A 19,318-nucleotide genomic window follows, 5' to 3' on the forward strand; every position below is an offset into this window, starting at 1 on the left:
AATAAACTTTTGCTTCTTTGTGTATTGTAAGACAACAAGGAGGAATGACTGCATTCCCAACCTTGGTGTAGAACAGAACCATTTTATAAATATTTAACATTCTATAGGACTGATTCATATATTCTCACACAACTCTGTAGCAAGGCTGACCCACACTGCCGACATTCTACATATCACCGAGACAGGGAGGTGAAATTTTCCTGCTTTCAGTCTAATTGTCTTTGACAATTGCAGTGCCTAGTGCTACACTTCTTGTGTTGTATTTAAAAACAGGGGAAAGAATAGAGACTTGTTCATTAAAGATGCAGTATCCCTGGTTCACAAAAATGTATCTGGCAGGTTCAAAATCGAATGTCAACCAAAGGTCTTTGCAGAGTGGGAGATTCAGTTCATGTATTGACTAGTCCCCAGTACAGCTGCTTCTTTTGAGTGTAGGAATATTTCTGGCTCTGTGTTTACTAATGTGCTTCATATACGTATAAATCTGCAAATGATTAAGGAACAGAAAGCTTTTTATCTTTCAAAGGAAAGTGAAAGCAAAAATACTTCGGGTTATGTATATATGTACAGATAACTATTGTATAAACACATGCACACATACAAGATGAAATGAAGTTAGTGCTGTAAGGGGAAGGCATGTTGATCTTCAGTTCTGGAGCATATGCGTACCAGGAGTTTTACCTACGTAAATCCCATTGAAATGCCTGGGAAGTGCAGAAGTGGGCAACACACATGCATGTCAATGGATCTTACGTAGGAGATTTTCCTAGTAGGCTAGTGAAGAAAGCTAACATATACAGCATGTACCTTAGAGATTAGGATAAGATAGGCATTTCTCAAATCAGAAGTAATTCAAACTGATGAGCGTGGGCGGCAATAAATGGTATGAACAAAATTTAAAGTCAACTTCAATGTTTTATTTTTGAGATCTCGCTTTAGAAAGGAAATATTTCAATTTCATAGAATGAGGTCTGCATTGATTTGAATGAAACACATAAGCTGGTCCTTATAACAGTCTATTCAAAGTTACACACATTTTCAGGCAGCAGAAACCTTTGTTTGCAGCTTTTGACATGTAAACACATTACCATCTACCAACATCTGTTGGAATTAATTGGGGTTTTTACACTAGATTATCTCCTTTCGAAAATTGCCTAGCAAAGTATTACGCCAGCCCATATAAAATGACCTTGTACTATTTTACAGAGCATAGCCCCTGGACAGATGAGCTAGCTTTCCCAGATGGTGCTTTGCCTATGTGTTTTACTGGGAGGTTTTATTTTCTCCTTGATGGGTTTGAAATGCACAAGAAAAACCATTTTACCCATCTATCTGCATTTGAATAGAATACAAATTGACTAATAGAGAAATATTTTGTGCAAAAGTAAATAGCCTTAAACTGCTTTCACATCCCATTGATCAGCTCAGTCAGCAAACTTTTCACTACTATCTTTAATGGTCTAAATATTTTGGGGAAAGAAGCATGCCAGAAATGTAGAGCATTTCTGTATAAACTCATATAAAGGTCATGATGCTGCATTTTGAATTGGCCTTGATAATTTGGCTGGCATAAAATTGTCCCTGCTTTTTCTGTTCTTGGAATTGTTATTGTAGTTGAAGAAGAAGCCTCATCTTATGCAAATAAATGGTGGTTTCTATTATTATCTCATCCCACACATTTTGATAGGCTACTACAGCCAGCATGCAATAGTTGTCTACCACAAAGTATTCAAAGAACATTCCAACAAGCTATCAGGCAGGGCTTTGTTGTCCTTAACTAATTACCAGTTTTACAGAAGGAAGAGTTTGGCAGGTGCAGTTTCAATTATCATGTAGATATAATGGTGGGAGAAGCTGAAACTATTAATATTCTCCCTTTTATGAAAGGCACATGAGATCTGCCCAATATGGAATCTGACAATTCTTGCCCAAAGTTTTTATTTATTTATTGTTGATACAGAACCCATAGTTCTGACCAATGGAAAAAGATAGCAGATACCTTCCTACAGAAGCCATTTTAAATCCGCAGAACACTTTTATATGTTGGTCATATTGATTCCCTCACAAAAGCTAGTCTTCTCTTTCATGGATCATCCAACACCTTAGAAGCTTAAGTCAGGATCCATTTCTTTTGTATTGAGACATATAGGGTACAGAAGGAAATGTAGCAGCATAAGAAAAGAATGGTCCTATTCACATGGGATGCATCAAAGCAGTTGCTTCCAACTAACATAAGGATAGTTCGTTAAAAATGAGCAAATGGGGTCTGAGCACACTGGACAAAGGCTGTGCGATTCCATTTATCAGGGAACTTCCATTGGCAGGAACTGATAGAATATTATAGCTTGCTTCCAGTTGGTAGGAAGATAGGGTAAACAAAAGTATTTTCCTCATGTTATGTAAAGCATTATAGCCACTAGCTGCAGCTAGCTACCAAGTGGGATGAAAACCTAATCCCCTGGTGCTTGCATCAATGCATCAATAGATTCAAGTGGGTAGGTGTGGGTGTGTGGGTGTACACACACACACACACTTTTAATTCTTTCAGCTTCATCATTTTGCTTTTTATATTTAAAGCTAATTGAAATAATAATTACCTTTCCCAACATATATGATGTAAAATGGGAGCCAAAATGTGATCTGAAAATTCTATTGAAGTAGTTTTTAATTTTATTTAGTGGGCTATGGGGATAGAAAACTTTATATTTTATGTGGTCATGTATATGACATTATGCTTACTTAAGTTTAGTTAATAATATTGATTTAGTAGAAAGCATAGAATTTCTGGTGTGAGTATGAGTTAGTTCTTCAAAACATGCTTGAATCTTTCAAATGAGCACAGCTTGATAGCAAACACAAAATGCAATGTGTAAAAGATGAAAAATAGATCAGCAATCTGCATCAGCAAACCTGTCTGCAAGATCAATGTGAATCATTGGGAAACGGGATACTTGGTCTTCACAAACAGAAAGGAATATATAATAGAAGAAATGTAAGAGTATTGAAAGGCAAAAAGGAAGGCATTCACTACTTGAAAATGCAAAGCATCTTACTTTACTATATCAGTGAAAGGCACTGTGTTTTTTTAAAATGCACCTTCTGCCTTAAAAGCAACAACACTAGATTTAGATTGAATAAAAGAATTGCTAGAATGTACATTTTGGTTTATTTGCTCTGTTCTTAGCCATGGATATTAAAAGAAATTTTAAGAAATTAAAAGGAAATCAATAATCAGAAATAAAATACAATCTACCTACCCACTATTAACTTTCTCATCCCTAATGTTTCAACTGACTAAATGTCAAGTATGATAACTGGAAAGTAGTTTTAAAGATACAAAATAACCAGGTAACTGATTGGTCTTTTTCTCCTTAGGGCTTTTCAGTGCATTTATTTCATGTAATTGAAGGTACATTACTTAAAAGAAACATAAAATGCCAGTGCTTTGCAAGTGTTTTGCTACTCTCTCTTTAAAGTAAACAGAAAATCACTTCAAAAAAAGTGGGGGAGACTGTTCTGCTCGTGTGGCTGTAAAGGCTCGGATTGCTACAGTGCTCAGAGACATTACCAGCATCAGTCAGCTGTCATGAACAGAATTGCTCATAAAAGCATTAAAGAATAATAAAAAAGACAATGTGGAGTGGAAGCACAAAAAGAACAAAAAGCCACACATGCTAGCTAGTCTGCCTTTCTAGAAGGAAGACTCGGCAACATTTGCCCTCTCTGGACAAGGAGGGAAGAGGTAAAATATATAGATGGGCTTCACTCCAGAACTGAATCTTCCTCCATCCTCTCCTTTCCCTTCCCTTCCCTTAGATTGAAATACTAAGCACACTTCCTTGGAAGTTAAATCTCCTGGAACTCTGAGCAACTTACTGAGTAAAATGTTCGTGGGTTCCATTAAAGTCATTAAGGAGGTTAGCATCCTAGATGTAATCCAGCTTGTCCTCATCTTTACTTTGCTTTCCAAAGAGGAATTTAACAAAAACTGAGGTAGAAATAAAATGGTGGGCACATTTACCCAAAAAAGAGAGAGACAAAAATGGAAGATACAATGTACACACAACCCTCCCCCAGAAAAAAAAAAAAAAATCATTCGTCTTTTGGAAATGGAAGATGAGGAAGAAAATTGTGATTGGAGGACTTACATTTTTCTTGCTTTTTTGTTCGGTTACTATCCACTGCATTGCTGCAAACAGCTTTGGAACCCACAACCTTTCTTAGTGACCTAGAATGATTTTGTTCTATTGACGCAGTGAAATAATCAAGACACTACATCTCTAAACATGGTATAAAAGCCATTGTAGTCTAAGGTAATTTGCCTCTCAGAGTCCTAACTAGATGTTGCCTTTGACTGTCTCAGATGATTACTTAATTCGACAGGGTGGCTTTCATGCCCTTGGTGGACTGTCTACCAATGTGTCACAAAACTGTCAAGGACTTAAGGACTTCCACGCACTACTGCCACGAAAATTCTCTTGTTCCGATTTGATCCCCAAAATTTGGGGGGGGGGGGAGAGAAAACCATTTCCTAAACACTGGGATACCCTCTCTGGTTCTATTTTGAAATGCTGAAAGACTCATTTATAACATACTTCAGCTTGCTCCTGGATACATTCAAAATATTTCTCCTTGCCATTTTTTTCAACTGTTGAGGTAAACATACATACATATTTAATATAAAGTAACATTGAAGCCTATCCTATTAACTCTCAGCAGTACATAGTGCTTTCAACACATTCCTTTGAGGTACTGTACAAATCACAATCACTTTCCTGAGTTTTTTTTCTTTTTTCTTTTTTTGCAGACAGAACATTAAAAGAAATGAACTGCAGAAATTAAGGTCCAGATTACCATTACCCTGTTTTACCTGTTCTTAGTTTAGTACTGCAGAACAGACAGGATTGAGGAATACTGTTGCTCTTAGTTTAGCCAAAAAAAATAAGAAAACAAAATAAAAATGTAGTTCTCTGTCGCAACGCAACCATTCATTTCTTTAGTCCCATAACATTTTGAAGTTAAAGCTCTTTATATTAGCACATGCCACCAATGTAATTGTGAGGCCAACAAAAAAGAAAAGAAAATGAAAAGAAGGGAGGGGGAGAAAGCACCACTTCAGGCACTTGACAGCAACTAAATCTCGAGAACAGCAGAATGGAATCAACACACAGGGTTCATGTCCTTCTAAAAATCAAGCCACTTGGCTCCTTGCTCCACAGCGAGAGTGTGTTGTCTAGCCTGAAGAGAATGGAGCATCAACAGATGCTTTCTGTCATCTGTGGCTTTTCGGATCAACAGCTCTTGTTTGATGCAATATTCCTTCAAACCTACACCTGGCTCTTTTGATGCAAGGTGATCATTGTCCCGTCCCGTCCCCCCCGCACAGTACTCTTTCACAATTTTAACTCTACTGAAGAGGGGTTCCATGCCCTATGTAACAGGTTTGTGTGTATGTATGTATGTATGTATGTGTGTGTGCACGCACCAACATTCATTACATTTTTTTTTAAAAAAAAGACTTGTCACTGACTACAACCAAACATTTTGTTCCATTCAACATATGTATCAAGCTCTTTTTGAGATATGCTAGGCTGTATCTTGCAGAAAGCATTTTCAAAGTCTTGATATGTAATGGGCCTCAACTGGCTGGGCATAATGGCTGAAAGGTCTGTGGCTGGCATGGCATGGAGTGGGCCTACTACCGCTTCCTGACACAAATGAGCAACATCTAGTCCAGAAAAGCCTTCCGTGCGCTGGACAAGCAGTGCAACCTCCTTGTCATTGAGACAGTAATTGTGCTGTGAGAGCAGTTGTACTATTATCTGGTGCCTTGCTGTGCTGTCAGGAAGTGGGATTAAAAGTCGTTTCATGAAGTACCTTCGAAGAGATTCATCTATTTCTTCCGGTTTACTGGTGGCACAAATTACTACTATTTGGTCCTCAGCAGAAGTTAGCACAGTGTCCAGCTGCATAAGGAACTCAGTTCTCATTCGACATACTGGACTGTGTTCTTCATTCACTTGGGATGAAAGTAGCACGTCAATGTCACTAACAAAAATCACTGAGGGCTGGCGACACCTTGCCACAAGGAAGGAGGCATGAACAATTTTTTCTCCTTCCCCTATCCACTTTGTGACAAGACCAGAGCCAGTGATTTTGAAAAACGTGGCTCCCAGCTGGCTAGCTATACATCTGCCCATTAATGTTTTGCCTGTTCCCCGAGGTCCAAACAAAAGGATGCTCCGAGGTAGAGCACTCAGCCCATTGAATGCATCTGACCTCAATACTGGCCATAAAACCTCCTCTTTAATGACAGCCTTTACCAAATCTAGGCCAGCAATGTCATTCCAGTCCACAGGAGGTCCTTGGTTGATAATCTCATTGGTTACAAGGTCAATTAGGTGTGCGTCAGTATTTTTCAGTTGCTCGTCAACAGAGTGGTTGGATGAGGTAGCTGCACGAAGTCCTGGGCCTTGCATTGGGTGAGGAAGGAGTTGTCTATGCTCATCACTGTGTTCATTCATTACTGGAGAGCTGTACTTCCCAAATGGTTCACTTGCTCTTGACCCAAGTGAATTTTTAGCAGTGTTGTAGGAAGGGGGTGTCAGAGCCCTACTGGACTGGCTGAATTTCCTTTGCTGTTCAGAAGCCATTATCTGTTTTGTTGGCTTAAATGCTAAGGATGGTGGTTCAGCACTCCTGTCAAAGCCATTCCCTCTGTTGGCATTTGAAATGCTGTTGTCAGGCATCCTGTACATAGGACTTTGTGTAGATCTCTGTTGGCCATAGCTGTAATTTCCATAACTGGAGTCCATTTCTCCTTGTCCTGCCATATAGAAAGCTTTTCTTTTCAGAGAACTTGCTGAACTGTTTGTCAGGGCAGAGGGTGCAATGGGCGTTAAACCATGACTCTGGTAGCTGTAACCAGGTACTGTAGTAGGGGGAAGAGGAGTTGGAGCAGGGATTCCTGAAGGCAGATATGCTGAAGGAGGAGGAGCACCACCAGGGCTATATCCAGGCCCAACAGCACTTTGAGGGGGATAACTTGCAGATGGATAGCTATAACTGGAAAGATTAGACGTTCCATTGTAGCCTGGTACTAGGGCTGGAGGGGGTGGAGGAGGTGGGGGTGGTTGTAAAAGCCCAGAGCTATGCAGAGGGGATGGATGAGGTGAAGGAAGTGCAGGTGTTGGCTGGCCACTATAACTTGTATGCAAGTAAGATCCATTGTATCCTGTGGCATATTCCTGAGATGGGAGCCCTGAATGCAGACTGGGTACCGTATGACTTCCACATGTACTACTAGAATAACTAGATTCTGTCAGGTTACTAGCCACCCCAGGTGAACTCCCTATACTGGCAGAGACATCTGCTGGAGGGAGGGCAGTACTTACTCCAGCTTTGCTGGCAGTGATAACATCTGGGACACAGTTCATGGGATAAACACTCTCAGAGTTCAATGAAGGCTGCCAGGGTTCACTTTCACTCTTGCGGCCATTCACCAGCCCTGATGGAGGCTCTGAGTAGTTACTTAGGATAGGCCGTTCAGCTGGCCCTTCCAAAATACCAGAATACTTTTCTGCATATTTTTTCAGCAGATTTGAGGCAGTTAGAGCAGAGATGTCATCATTAGCCCAAGCATACTGGTAGGTGCGTTGCAGGTGTCCACGGTAAGCTTCTACCTTGTGGGCAGGAGACCGGGTTGTTGAAGTGATGTCAAAGTGCTGCTCTGGCCACTGGGCATGCTCTGGCGTCCACTGCATCTTCAAGCCTGAGGATTGGGGTGGGGAGAACAAAAACAAAAAAGCCAAAATTAACAAGCGGAAAATACTGTTGCAAAGGCATCTAAATATGTCCACTTGATTTCTTCATTTATAGATATAATAATTGCTGTGCTTAAAGTCAGCAGATTATTTATACATCCAACCTGCCTGTTAAAAAAAAAAAAAGATCACCAGTGGCACATTTTCTTGAAAAATATATACATGCCCCTCTCTTAAAATATTTTACTTACAGTACAATCCTAACCATGTCTACTCAGAAGTAAGTAATAGTGAATTCAGTGTGGGATACTTTCACGTAACTGGGATTAGAATTGCAGTCTGATTAGTTGGGGTGTGGGAGTATGTGATTTAACCCAGCTGGATGTTTTAAAAGTGTAATTTGGTACATTTTTGGTATTCTGAGCATGGATTCAATGTTAAGTAACATGTTTCATACCACAAACACTCTATCTTCCCTCATCAGTTTCAGTTTTAAATTTTAACATTTTTTAAAACACACACACAGGGCGAGAAAGAGAGAAGAGAGAGAGAGACACGACACAGCTGACAGATCACATCTAGGATACCTTTCTTATTTGGTACTGAATACCTAGTTAGCACAGTATAATGCACCCTGCGCAGAACAATATGACACAGACATAGCAGGTCATTCCATAATCCAACTCTCATCTAAAGTGGTCCACGACAGTTTCAAATCTGCTTCGTGGAGTGCAGCAAAGCAATCTCCCAGGCAGCGCTCCGTTGCTTTCATCACACAAAGCCTACAACTCGGTATGAATTACAACTGGCTGCTCTCTGCCTCACAGTTCTGTTGTTGAGGCACTGGGAGGAAGGGTGGGGGGAGAAGAAAAGAGCAAAGCCCAAGCATCACTTGTCTGCCTGCCTTTTTCACTTGCTCTCCTTTCGCCTCCCTCCCTGTTCCAAACTCTCCCTTCCCCTCCCTGCCTCTAGGGTACATAGCAGGTGGGGTGAAACAAGAAAAGGAAGAATTAAGTGTAGTCTTGCTAAAAGTTCAGCAAAAAAAGAAGAAGTGCTGGCTGTAAACAATCAGAGAATACTTAAGTAACGCAGTGTGACCAATGCATTAGCACAATTAACCATGCCAGGGAGAGAGAGAGAAGAGAGATATTTCTTTAGTTGTAATTTGGTAAGCCATTCCAAATGGCAAATAGAGTTCACCAGCATTAAAAAAAAAGCTTCTTCAACTCTTACCTGTGTATCGCAGGCAGCATGAAGGCAAGCCTCAGCAATATCTTGCTAATTTTGCAAAAAGTGATTTTTATTTTTTCCACCAACCTGTCTTGTACCCTTTGGCACAGATTCTTTGATAAGAAGGCTTAGAGTAAACGAAGCATTTGTGTCACGGGTTCTCTTATGAATTCTGCGGTCTATTTTTGACAGCCTGTAGCCTCCTCATCTTGCTTTTCTTCTTCCCAAACCCCTTTAGCCCTCCTTTGCCTGACTCCAGAATCTTGACATGACCAGTTTAGCCCCGCTGAGCTAGACCTAACACAGCATACAGTTTGGTAACAGAATGGCATGTTTATTCCCTTCTGATTCCTTCTTCCTTGTTTGCACATCCGCTGCACCAGACACAGGAAGTTAATTAGCAGCATGATGCTGTGCTAATTGTGTTAATTTACAAGGTTTTAGTCAAAGAGAATCATGCCAGGGCTGGCACTGCTGTCAGGCTTCCAGCTTAATGATTAAGAAATACTGAAAACAAGGTGGGAAGAATTGCAGTAATTACACAATAAATTAATAGAGCAACAGGATTAATTTGTAAATATATTTTATTGCAGTTGTGCTCATTTGTATTGGAATTATTTAGGACAGAGTTTGTTATTAAAATTCACATAGGTTTTTGGGTTTTTTTGCTAACCCATGCTGTAATTTGATCTAAGAATTTCAAAAGAGCACTTGAGGTTTACCAGTTAGTATCTAAAATCATACTTTACATAAGAATGTGTAAGATGTGCTCTAATTTAGTTTTATCTTGACAAAGATGTTGCTAACTGCCATACTTTCAACCCACATTTTCAAAATCAAATTTTAATGCATGACAGTTGGATGTTCACTCCTTCATTTTAAGATAAATCAGTAAACCTATAGTAAATATGAGGATTTAATTTCACCAAGAAAAACAGGTAAATAAATACGACAGCCATACAAAACAATTTAACTTAAATAAAATAAAATAGCCCCCCCTTTTAAAAATGTTTTATGTTTTTGATTTTGAGAGACTACAAAAACAGAGAAGGCTTCTGATTCCTTATGCATAAGCTAAAATATTTGAACAGATTAATGCTTCAGTTGTTATGTATGGAGGGAAATATTTTTTTTAAGAACTTTAAAATTTATTCATCTGCAACCTGCCAAGCAAATGATACAAATGGTATGTAATCATGGGTATAATTTACATCTGCAAAGCTTAATTGGTAAAACATTAATTCTGGAGTTAACAAAACATGCTTTAACACAATGGCTGCAGTCTTCCATGCATTTGTGCACTTGCCCCATTGAGGGAAGATAATCTGAATGCAGAACACAAGTTACTACTAATAATATATGGCATTTATGTAGAGTTTTAGAGCGTCCAAATTGCTTTACATGGATTAATTTCTTGCAGTTTTAATTACTGAGCTATGTTGTAGTAGTAATAACAATAGCAACAACAACAACAACTGTAATAACTATATTATTACTCCCATTCTGTGGCTGAGATAGTGGCTTACCTAATGAGTTCATGGCAGAGGTAAAATGTGAATCAGGGACTACCTGATGCAAACAGTATGCTGCACCAAATGCAGGGTGAGCACAAAATGCTATAAAGCAACTGTGTGGGGATGCATTGAAGCCACTTCCTCAAATGGATCAGTGCCCACTATATTCTTGTACTACTCTCAATGCATTGCTTATAAATGGTATCAGTGTTATGAACCTGAAACTTTTGAGAGTTTTGTGCACTTCTTAGGCAGCGTAGGAGCAGCAATACAGAACACCACCACCCCTTAAAACGCATGCCAGATTGTACTGTCAAATATACAGTGGTACCTCCGGTTACAAACTGAATTTGTTCCGGAGGTCTGTTCTTAAGCCAAAGCCGTTCTTAACATGAGGTGTGCTTTCACTAATGGGGCCTGCCGCTGCTGCTGCTGCCTCACGACTTCCGCTCGCATCCCAGGGCAAAGTTCACAACAAGGGGCATCTACTTCTGGGTTAGCGGAGCTCGTTACCCGAAGCATTCGTAAGGAGGACGATACATGACATGAGGTTCCACTGTACTGCCTTCTGGTGCAATCTGAATTAGAACTTCTGTGCATTTGCACAGATGTATAGGCATAATATGCATCTTATAGTAGTCACTGGTAAAAAAAAAATCTCATTGATTTTAATGGAGCTACGCAATATTGTTTATCACACAGTAACTATGGGGTGGGGTTGGGGAACAGGGGAATGCAAAAGTTATTGTTTATTGTGGAAACACTCTAACAAAGTGAACATGCAAGCCTGTATTATGTTAAAATGTTTAGTATGACATATCAACTTTTAAAAAGCTGATATTGAAAAGCAATTAAGTTTTTTCTGTATTTTCATTCCTCTGGTATAAATAATCACATGCATCAAAACTATTTATTTGGCATAATTACTAGTTAGCCCATTGGTTTCAGATTACTATCCTAGTTGTGAATCTGCTCACTGCACAATAATTGAAAGTTTATTTATTGGTGCATATTGAGTACCAGTACATTTAACACAGGCTGTAAAAGCAGCATTTCAGAATTACAATATGAATTTAAGGAAACAGGACTATCCTCATAACCTAAACGTAAGCATTTGTTCTACTGCATTACAATTATTAGTGTGATTTGTAAATTAAGAGTTAACTATAAAGCTATTATCCATAATAATATAGAGTGCACTACAACTGCCTTATCAAGTTCAAAAATAAGAAATATTACTGGTTATGGTGTTTGTTTCGTTGGCCTCCATGAAGTTGTACTGGTCAGATATTTTGGCAAGCAGCAATATTCTTTAAAAATAAGAGACATCTGGCAATCCTTTTATCAGCATGGCAATTGTGTTTCGGATAGAAAAGGCAAGCTAAGCAAACCATACTAAGGAAAAATACTAAGAAAGAAAATTAAGGAAGTGTTATTATAAAGAGCAAAGATATGCAATTGTCCAAATCTGGACAAAGAAAACATTCAACAACAGCTTTTCAGATATTATCAAATTAAAAAAAAGATTCTAGGGATGTGTGTGTGTGTGTGTGTGTGTGTGTCTGTAGACAATACTGTTGCAAATTCGTTTTTGACTGTTGCATATCGTATTTTGTAGTGTCCTGAACTGTTGTATGGATTATGCTTAGACCAATCAGGTTTGTTAAAAATATTTTACTCCCTTTTATTTAATTTTTTTGGGGGGAGCTATTTCAAAATACTTCATGCTTTTCAAACATCATATACCATGTGCAAGCAACTTCATAATTCTCTCTCTCCCTCCCTCACTGTGTCAAAATTAACTGAAAGTAAGCGGGGGAGGGGGAATCACAGTTAAAGGCTGTCAAGGCTTAACACATCCCTACAGGACTTGTTTCAGAATCACAGCACATATGGGACCTAATCCTGCAAATGCAAACTGTCAGTTTTTCAGCTCCAAAATGACTGAACCTGTCCAGAATTTAATGTGAATCTAGAGAAAAAAGCACCTTGGTGATCATTCTGTTCAGTATGAGGCATAACAAGATAATATTTATTTTGTTGTTTTAAACTAATATAATACAACACACTACTACAAAAATATGTGTTATTTCTTAGTGTTTCTATTCAATTTACATGATTCAAGTGATTAGATTTGATAAGAACAGTTAACATCACTTAAAATATAGTACAATAGCCAAACAGAAAAATGCAGATATCAATCGTGTTTAAATGTAGAATGAAGGAGAGAAGGAAAATGGGAGGAGAAAATCAACCTGCATTTCTTCAACTGCATTTCATGCTGAGGGTGTTCAAACTTGTTTTGAACTGTACAAAGTATCTTGACTAGCTTTTCTGAATATGTCTTCAGAGCAAATCAAGGCAAAATAAAACAACTGCCTCTTTTCTGTGTTCTATACCCTGTTAAAGGACTCTGCTCACCTGTACATTCCATTCCTTTTAACCATGTATACAAGTGTTGCATTGAAAGAGCTGGCCCATTGAATTAAATGCAAACTAGTAAAGCTGTAAATAAGATATACATCCATCATCCATTAGAATACATGCTTTGTTCATGAACATACCTCACCAAAGCTTTGATGTCATCTCCAAGACCTAGAGTTACCTGACCTCTGATCTCTGGAAACAACACAAGCAAGTACAGTGGTACCTCGGGTTACAGATGCTTCAGGTTACAGATTCCGCTAACCCAGAAATAGTACCTAGGGTTAAGAACTTTGCTTCAGGATGAGAACAGAAATTGCGTGGCAGAAGCGGGAAGCCCCATTAGCTAAAGTGGTGCTTCAGGTTAAGAACAGTTTCAGGTTAAGAACAGACCTCTGGAATGAATTAAGTTTTTAACCCGAGATACCACTGTACTAATTTCTGACAATGTGCTTCAGGTTAAATATCCACTAAAAAGTAGTCACTGGAAATAGTTGCTTCTCATGTGCACTCTTGCATGTGATGTGGGACATGAAACATATTGGGTGGAATTCAGTGTAGTGCTATGGCAATAGCACTTGCCCGATGCACTTTCTGCTTGCCCGATGGAAGAATCTCCCCTACTTTCCTTCTGTGTGCTGTTCTGGGCATTCTTCCAAAACTCTACAGCGGATTTGGGGGAGGAGAGGAGAAAAGCCGCACTGTACCACTGAGGGTCCTTTCACTCGCTTCCGCTAGTGGAATGGGTTATTTACATCTGGACAATCAAACTAGTAGACTTCAATATAATGAGGAAATGTGTAGAGCCATTGTTAGATGCAGATGCATATCTAACACATCAACGCTTCTGTCTGGATTCAAGCCTATTTAGAAACTAGCAGATATTGCTCAGTTTTGGACCCGTGTTTAACAAAATGGCACACTACACTGATGTAGCATTCATTTTGTTCTACTAGACAGCTGTACTCTTTCTGTTCTTCAAGTATTAGGAACTATTGAAAAGACTGTACATCTAGAATACTTACTGTAATAATTACTCTGAAGTGATTGAATGCAGACACCTGATTCTATATCAAAGGCGAACATCCATCAACTCAGATGAGGTTCCAGCGCTCAAAGATGTCAAGTACTCTTAAGTGTTAGGCTTCATTGAGTTGAAGATACTCAAAACCTTTAAGAATCAGGTCCTTAATAGAGACAACTCTGGTTCATAATCCTGTGCTACCAGAAGACAGGGACCAAGTCTTGCATGTGATATTTCTCTCTACAAGGTATATATACACCAAAGAGCAAAGAAAAATATATATACTTTCCTCAAGGATTTGGCAGTTGAATGATTACCAGCAAGAGTGCACTCACACTTGCAATTTGAAACAACTATAGTTTTCTCCCACACTGACTTCTAGTGTAGCATAGTCGACTAGAAAATGAGTGATGGACTGGAAAGTACCCTGGTTCTTATTTTAAATCAGTCATGAACTTAGTTGCCTTATGTCAATTTGTAACAGGTGGATAACAATACAAGTTTGTTGTAAGGTTTACAGGGCTAATGCAAGTGAAGCATTTTGAGCAATTTGAAAAAAATACTGTATAAATATGTAATCAGTACTAATACTGTTATTGTTCATACTGTGATGGGTAATGTTTATGCAGCCATGTCTGCTGTAAAATTTCCTTTTCCCATACAAGAGAAAATATAGTTATTATGGTATGGAAGTAGCCACGGCTGCCTTTGAAAAGAATATTCTATTAAGCTATTTGTCCTACCAAAAGGAGACCCATTGCTGCTGGCTCTTCCAGAACTTAAATAAATGCTAAAATTCTGTATGTCACATGGAAAGCTTATAAGAAGTGATGGGGAAATCCAGCAGTAATTTTAGTATTAAACTGTTAGTATTTGATCGTTTGGTCCAAGAAGGCATAATAGGCCACCTTGCTGATGCTAAGCTGGTTTGGGCCTAGTCAGTGGCTGGATGGGTAACTACATGTCCCCAGCTGTGCATTCTGTGATGGAGGAAAGGAAGAATCTAAACGTATAATAATAATAATAATAATAATAATAATAATAATAATAATGGTAGTGAAACTAAGTCAAAATAGTGTCAAAATGCTGTGGCAACAGCAGTTGGTGAAGGATTAGCTCTGCTGTGGCATCTGTCCACTCCTCCCATTTTCAGTAAATTGTAGCAATGATTGTTTTTGGAAACAACAGTGCCCCGTCTGTGCCACCCTGTCAACCGCTACTGCACTGTGGATTTTTTAAACTGAAAATTGAAATAAACACATCCCTCCTGAAGGTTAACTATTCTGGAATTTGCAATTTGAGTTTCCATCAAAGGTATTCATACATACCCACTGAAGATGGGAGTCTAATCTAGACATGTGTGACAACATGGAACCTCAGTGGCTTTAAAATGGGCATGTTGCAGGCTTTATCCAACTTAGAAGGCCCTGTTTGTGAAGTACATGTCAAAGCAGACATATGTTTACTACAAGTAAATCTCTCCAATCTGAAAGGCACTTACTTGCATGAAAGTTTTTAGAATTGTAGACTTCACATATTCCTTCCCGCTCTAACGTATTTTAATATGAAATGCACACCTTATTAACATTAACTACAATGCTGTTCTTTATTTTGTGTGGTGTGTAAAGGGACAGCTTAGACAATGCAGACCCTCCAAGTGTCTCTCTTTTCCAGGGACACCCATGATTAAGAGAAGCCGTCCCAGTTTCTGATTTGATCCTGGAATGTGCCACTTTTCCTTAAGGTGTCCCTATTTTCATTGGAGAAATGTTGGAGGGTTTAGAGTTATCCAGCCCCCAAGGGAATCCTGTAAAGGGAAGGTATTTTTTAAATGTTTAATGTTTTATTACATTTTTATGTATGTTGGGAGCTGCCCAGAGTGGTTGGGGCAACCCAGTAAGATGAGTGGGGGTATAAATAGTAAAATTATCATTACGGTATGGGATGTCCCTATTGTCATTGGAGAAATGTTGGAGGGTATGTACAATGGTGTAATTTCACGAACACATGCAGGACCGCATTCATGTAACTGGCTTCCTCCTTCTACCATGCTCTAACTTTACACAAGTTTTTCATATTAATACCCCCCCCCCCATTTCCCTTAAAATATTCTTAATAATAGAATACATCTTCAACTCTGTAGCCCTTCTGAATGCCAAAGGACTGTAGTGCAGTGGTATAGCATCTACTTTGCATGCAGATGGTCACAGGTTCAATCCCTGGCATGTCGTGGAAGGGCTTGGGAATTTCCCTTATCTGAAACCCTAGATAACTGCAGCCAATCAGTACAGATAACACTGAGCTAGATGGACCAATGGTCTGATTCAGTATAAGGCATCTGTAATGGTTCTATGAAAGTTAACACTGAAATTTTAAAATCATTTTCCTCTCCGAACCAAATAGTTTAACTCGATACTGACTACAGGGAACACACATAGTATAATATCAAAGTGAACCAATTGGGAGCTTGTAACTAGTTGCAGAACAGTTTTGAAACCTGTATACTCCACATCCCAATTATCTAATTTAAATACTGTCAAATGATTATTCCTTTTAAATCACACTTTCACACCCCACGACTGCCAATTACAATACAATTGCAGCAAATTACTCTCATCCCCATCCTCCAACCCCTTTCTTCTAATATACATGGCTGAAGTTCTAACAATCACAAAGGCAATTCTGCCTTAAACGTGTTTAGCACGTATTGTAGTAAGTCTCATACTGCAAAAAAATCTCTATCAAATGAAGAGAGAGATTGACATAAGAACAAAGTAACAATTGAAACAAAGTAATGGGATTAAAATGTACCTCAGGCATTGTTGATTTGTCTTATTGTAGCCAAAGTTACTGAGTTGGTATATATGGATACAGGCAGTTACTTATTAAAATGATAATTTTTATTTAAAGACGGCTATAGAAAAGGCAATGTAGTTCCCACCCAAATAAGTTCTACATGAATACAGTGGTTAAGCTGCTCATGTTTGCTACATGGAAAATTGTTTTGTGCATTTATACATTAGGACCATTTAATATGTTTATTGAAAAGTTTTTTTTGCCTTGGACATGGCCTCCTCATTTTCTCATAATCTAAACCTTTCAATTTATCCAGTATTTGTTATACATGGACCCGTGAGCCAAAAAATGGCACAGCCTGTACACTATTAAGCGCTTTTGTCCCATTGATTTTAATTGGAGTGTTAAACATGTGTTTAGCATTCTTCCATTGAAATCAATAAGAAGTGCTTAATTTTGGCTGATCATTCCCACATATAAGGCAAGCTGTAATAAATAGGATTAAAAAACAACAATGGTGTAGAGGCTAAAGACAATTAAAACCTCAAACAAAGTAATAATGTTTGGGGTACAATATCATTCAAGATAAACATTAATTTTAATATTTGTGTACCTAATCATACTGAAAGGAAATCAAATTATTCACAGTTCTGATCATTCCGTAGGCCAGTAGTTTTCAACCAGTGTGCTGTGGCACCCTGGGGTCCCTTAATGATGGTCGGTGGGCCGTGGGCAACACTGGCCTCTCATCTCTCGTTCCTTCCCTGCCTCCTCTGATGCTCTCATCTTTGCCTCCCAAAAGCTTGCACAGTTCCCCAGGCGGATGGTGCCTCTGGGGCTGGCCAGAAGGTGCTTCCCAGGCCTATGTAGGGCAGTGGGAGGAGGGGGCAGAGGAGGCAGCTCAGAGACCAGGGCAGGAGCTGCGGCTGCCCAGAGGACTTCCAAGGAAACAGGACAAGATAGGAGGCTGAAGGAACACTCCACAAGGGAGGGTGTTTGAAAACAGGTGATATAACTGGGGTCCTGAGCTCCACAGAGGTGCTGCAGAAAGAATGTGGTTGGTTAAGAGAGCCATGGACCCAAGAAGGTTGAAAACCTCTGGCCTAGACTATCTCATGGTATCTTTGGTGGCCTAGATTGCCTTTCACCAACTTCATTTGGTAGGACACCTATGACCATTGATGGATTGGGATAGTTTGACCACAGTTGTACATGCTTTCGTAACCTCATGGTTGGATTACTGTAATGTGCTCAATGTGGAACCACATGTGGGGTTGGACTGGATGCTGCAGCTGCTGCAAAACATGGTGGTTAGGTTGCTTGCAGAGTCCAACTACCACCTGCACATTAAACCTTCTTTGTGGGATATGCCAGTCTGCCAGTCTGTGACCAAGCCAAGTTAAAGGTGTTAGTACTAACATATAAGGCTCTATACAGCCCAGGAATGGGTTATTTGTGAGACTGCCTTATCTCTTATATAGCCAGTAGATCCCTAAGGTCTGTGAGAAAGTTTCTCCTGCAAATTCCAAATATCTCATAGCCTGCTCTTCAGTACTGTAACTCAGAAGAGGGCTTTTAGTGTAGCTGCCCATGTTCTGCAGAAGGGCATTCCTGTTGAGATATGACACACACCCACTTTCTGGAAACAATTGAAGACATTTTTGTTCTGGCAGGCTTTCCCAGCTGAATAATTGATGTCTGTTTTTTATTGTTTTATTTTTGTTTTAAATGCATTGACTTTTTTTGGTTTGTTTTTAACGGTTTGGTTTTTTGCTGTTTTTATTGCACATCTCCTTGAGATGATTGTGTAGTAATAAATTAATGATAATAACAATAACAACATCTACTGGCGACAATGAACATTAGACTGATTTAAATCATTTCTGGAAAGCATTTAGTTAGCCTTGGATTCTACTTGCAAATGTCGACAGGTTTGTGTCATGACACTTATTAATGACATTTGCAACTTGCCATGATAAATGTCAATATTTATGGGTAAATTATGGAAATGAGTATAAAAGTTGTTCTTTACCAGACACTAAGAGCACTGTCCTAACCCCCTGAGCAATATAGCTGGTGAGGGTTATGAACTGCTGGTCTCTACCTGCAAAGAAGCACCACCACTAGAAACCCCTACTGTGCCTTGGTGACAAGCTACTGCTGGCAGTGTTCCCACTTGTGGCAGACAGCTAGTGGTGGGCTAGGAGCGGGACAGGATGCCATGCTGAACTGTTTCCTGGGAAAGGGCTGTTGCACCAGCCTAAAGCTAGTGCATAAACTGAAAACCTCCCTTGCGTTCTTGTCCTGGCTGCCAAAGCCAGCAGGGCTGCAGAAGCAGCAGGGGATCCACTTACTGTACCTCGCAGGCCCCTCTTAGGATTGCAGTGCTTGGCTAAATGTATACTTAGCTGGAAGTATGTCCCAATTGAACTCAACGGGGCTTACTTCTGGAGTATAAATGTATAGGACAACACTGTTAAATAAGAACAAGAACATTCAAGGCAACATTACCTTCTGCAGAAAATAAAATAAAAGATTCACAGCCTAGTTTACAACAGTGTTTCAAA

The 19,318-nt window shown here is 39.2% G+C and overlaps 1 protein-coding gene and 1 long non-coding RNA gene across 12 annotated transcripts in view; one reads left to right on the forward strand and one right to left on the reverse strand.

Annotated features, from left to right (window-relative positions):
• The window catches only part of LOC309376827, a 396,206-nt gene that overhangs the window by 16,596 nt on the left and 360,292 nt on the right, over positions 1 to 19,318 (forward strand). The window contains exon 3 of one of the 9 annotated variants that reach the window (XR_014171305.1): positions 4,808 to 4,895. The exons of the other annotated variants lie outside the window; for them this stretch is intronic. This is a non-coding gene — a long non-coding RNA (uncharacterized lncRNA). Of the gene's footprint in view, positions 1 to 4,807; positions 4,896 to 19,318 lie in introns of those variants that run through there. 9 annotated transcript variants of the gene reach the window in all.
• The window catches only part of FIGN (fidgetin, microtubule severing factor), a 124,501-nt gene that overhangs the window by 1,780 nt on the left and 103,403 nt on the right, over positions 1 to 19,318 (reverse strand). For 2 of the 3 annotated variants that reach the window (XM_081923320.1, XM_081923318.1), the window contains one exon: positions 1 to 7,771. This exon is cut by the window's left edge and continues 1,780 nt beyond it. In XM_081923320.1, the coding sequence (XP_081779446.1) occupies positions 5,523 to 7,771 (2,249 nt within the window). In that variant the 3' untranslated portion in view covers positions 1 to 5,522. Of the gene's footprint in view, positions 7,772 to 12,928; positions 13,317 to 19,318 lie in introns of those variants that run through there. The other variant, XM_081923319.1, reaches the window with a different exon arrangement.

This window comes from Podarcis melisellensis, assembly GCF_964234715.1.
Source record: "Podarcis melisellensis genome assembly, chromosome: 1".
Classification (NCBI taxonomy): domain Eukaryota; kingdom Metazoa; phylum Chordata; class Lepidosauria; order Squamata; family Lacertidae; genus Podarcis; species Podarcis melisellensis.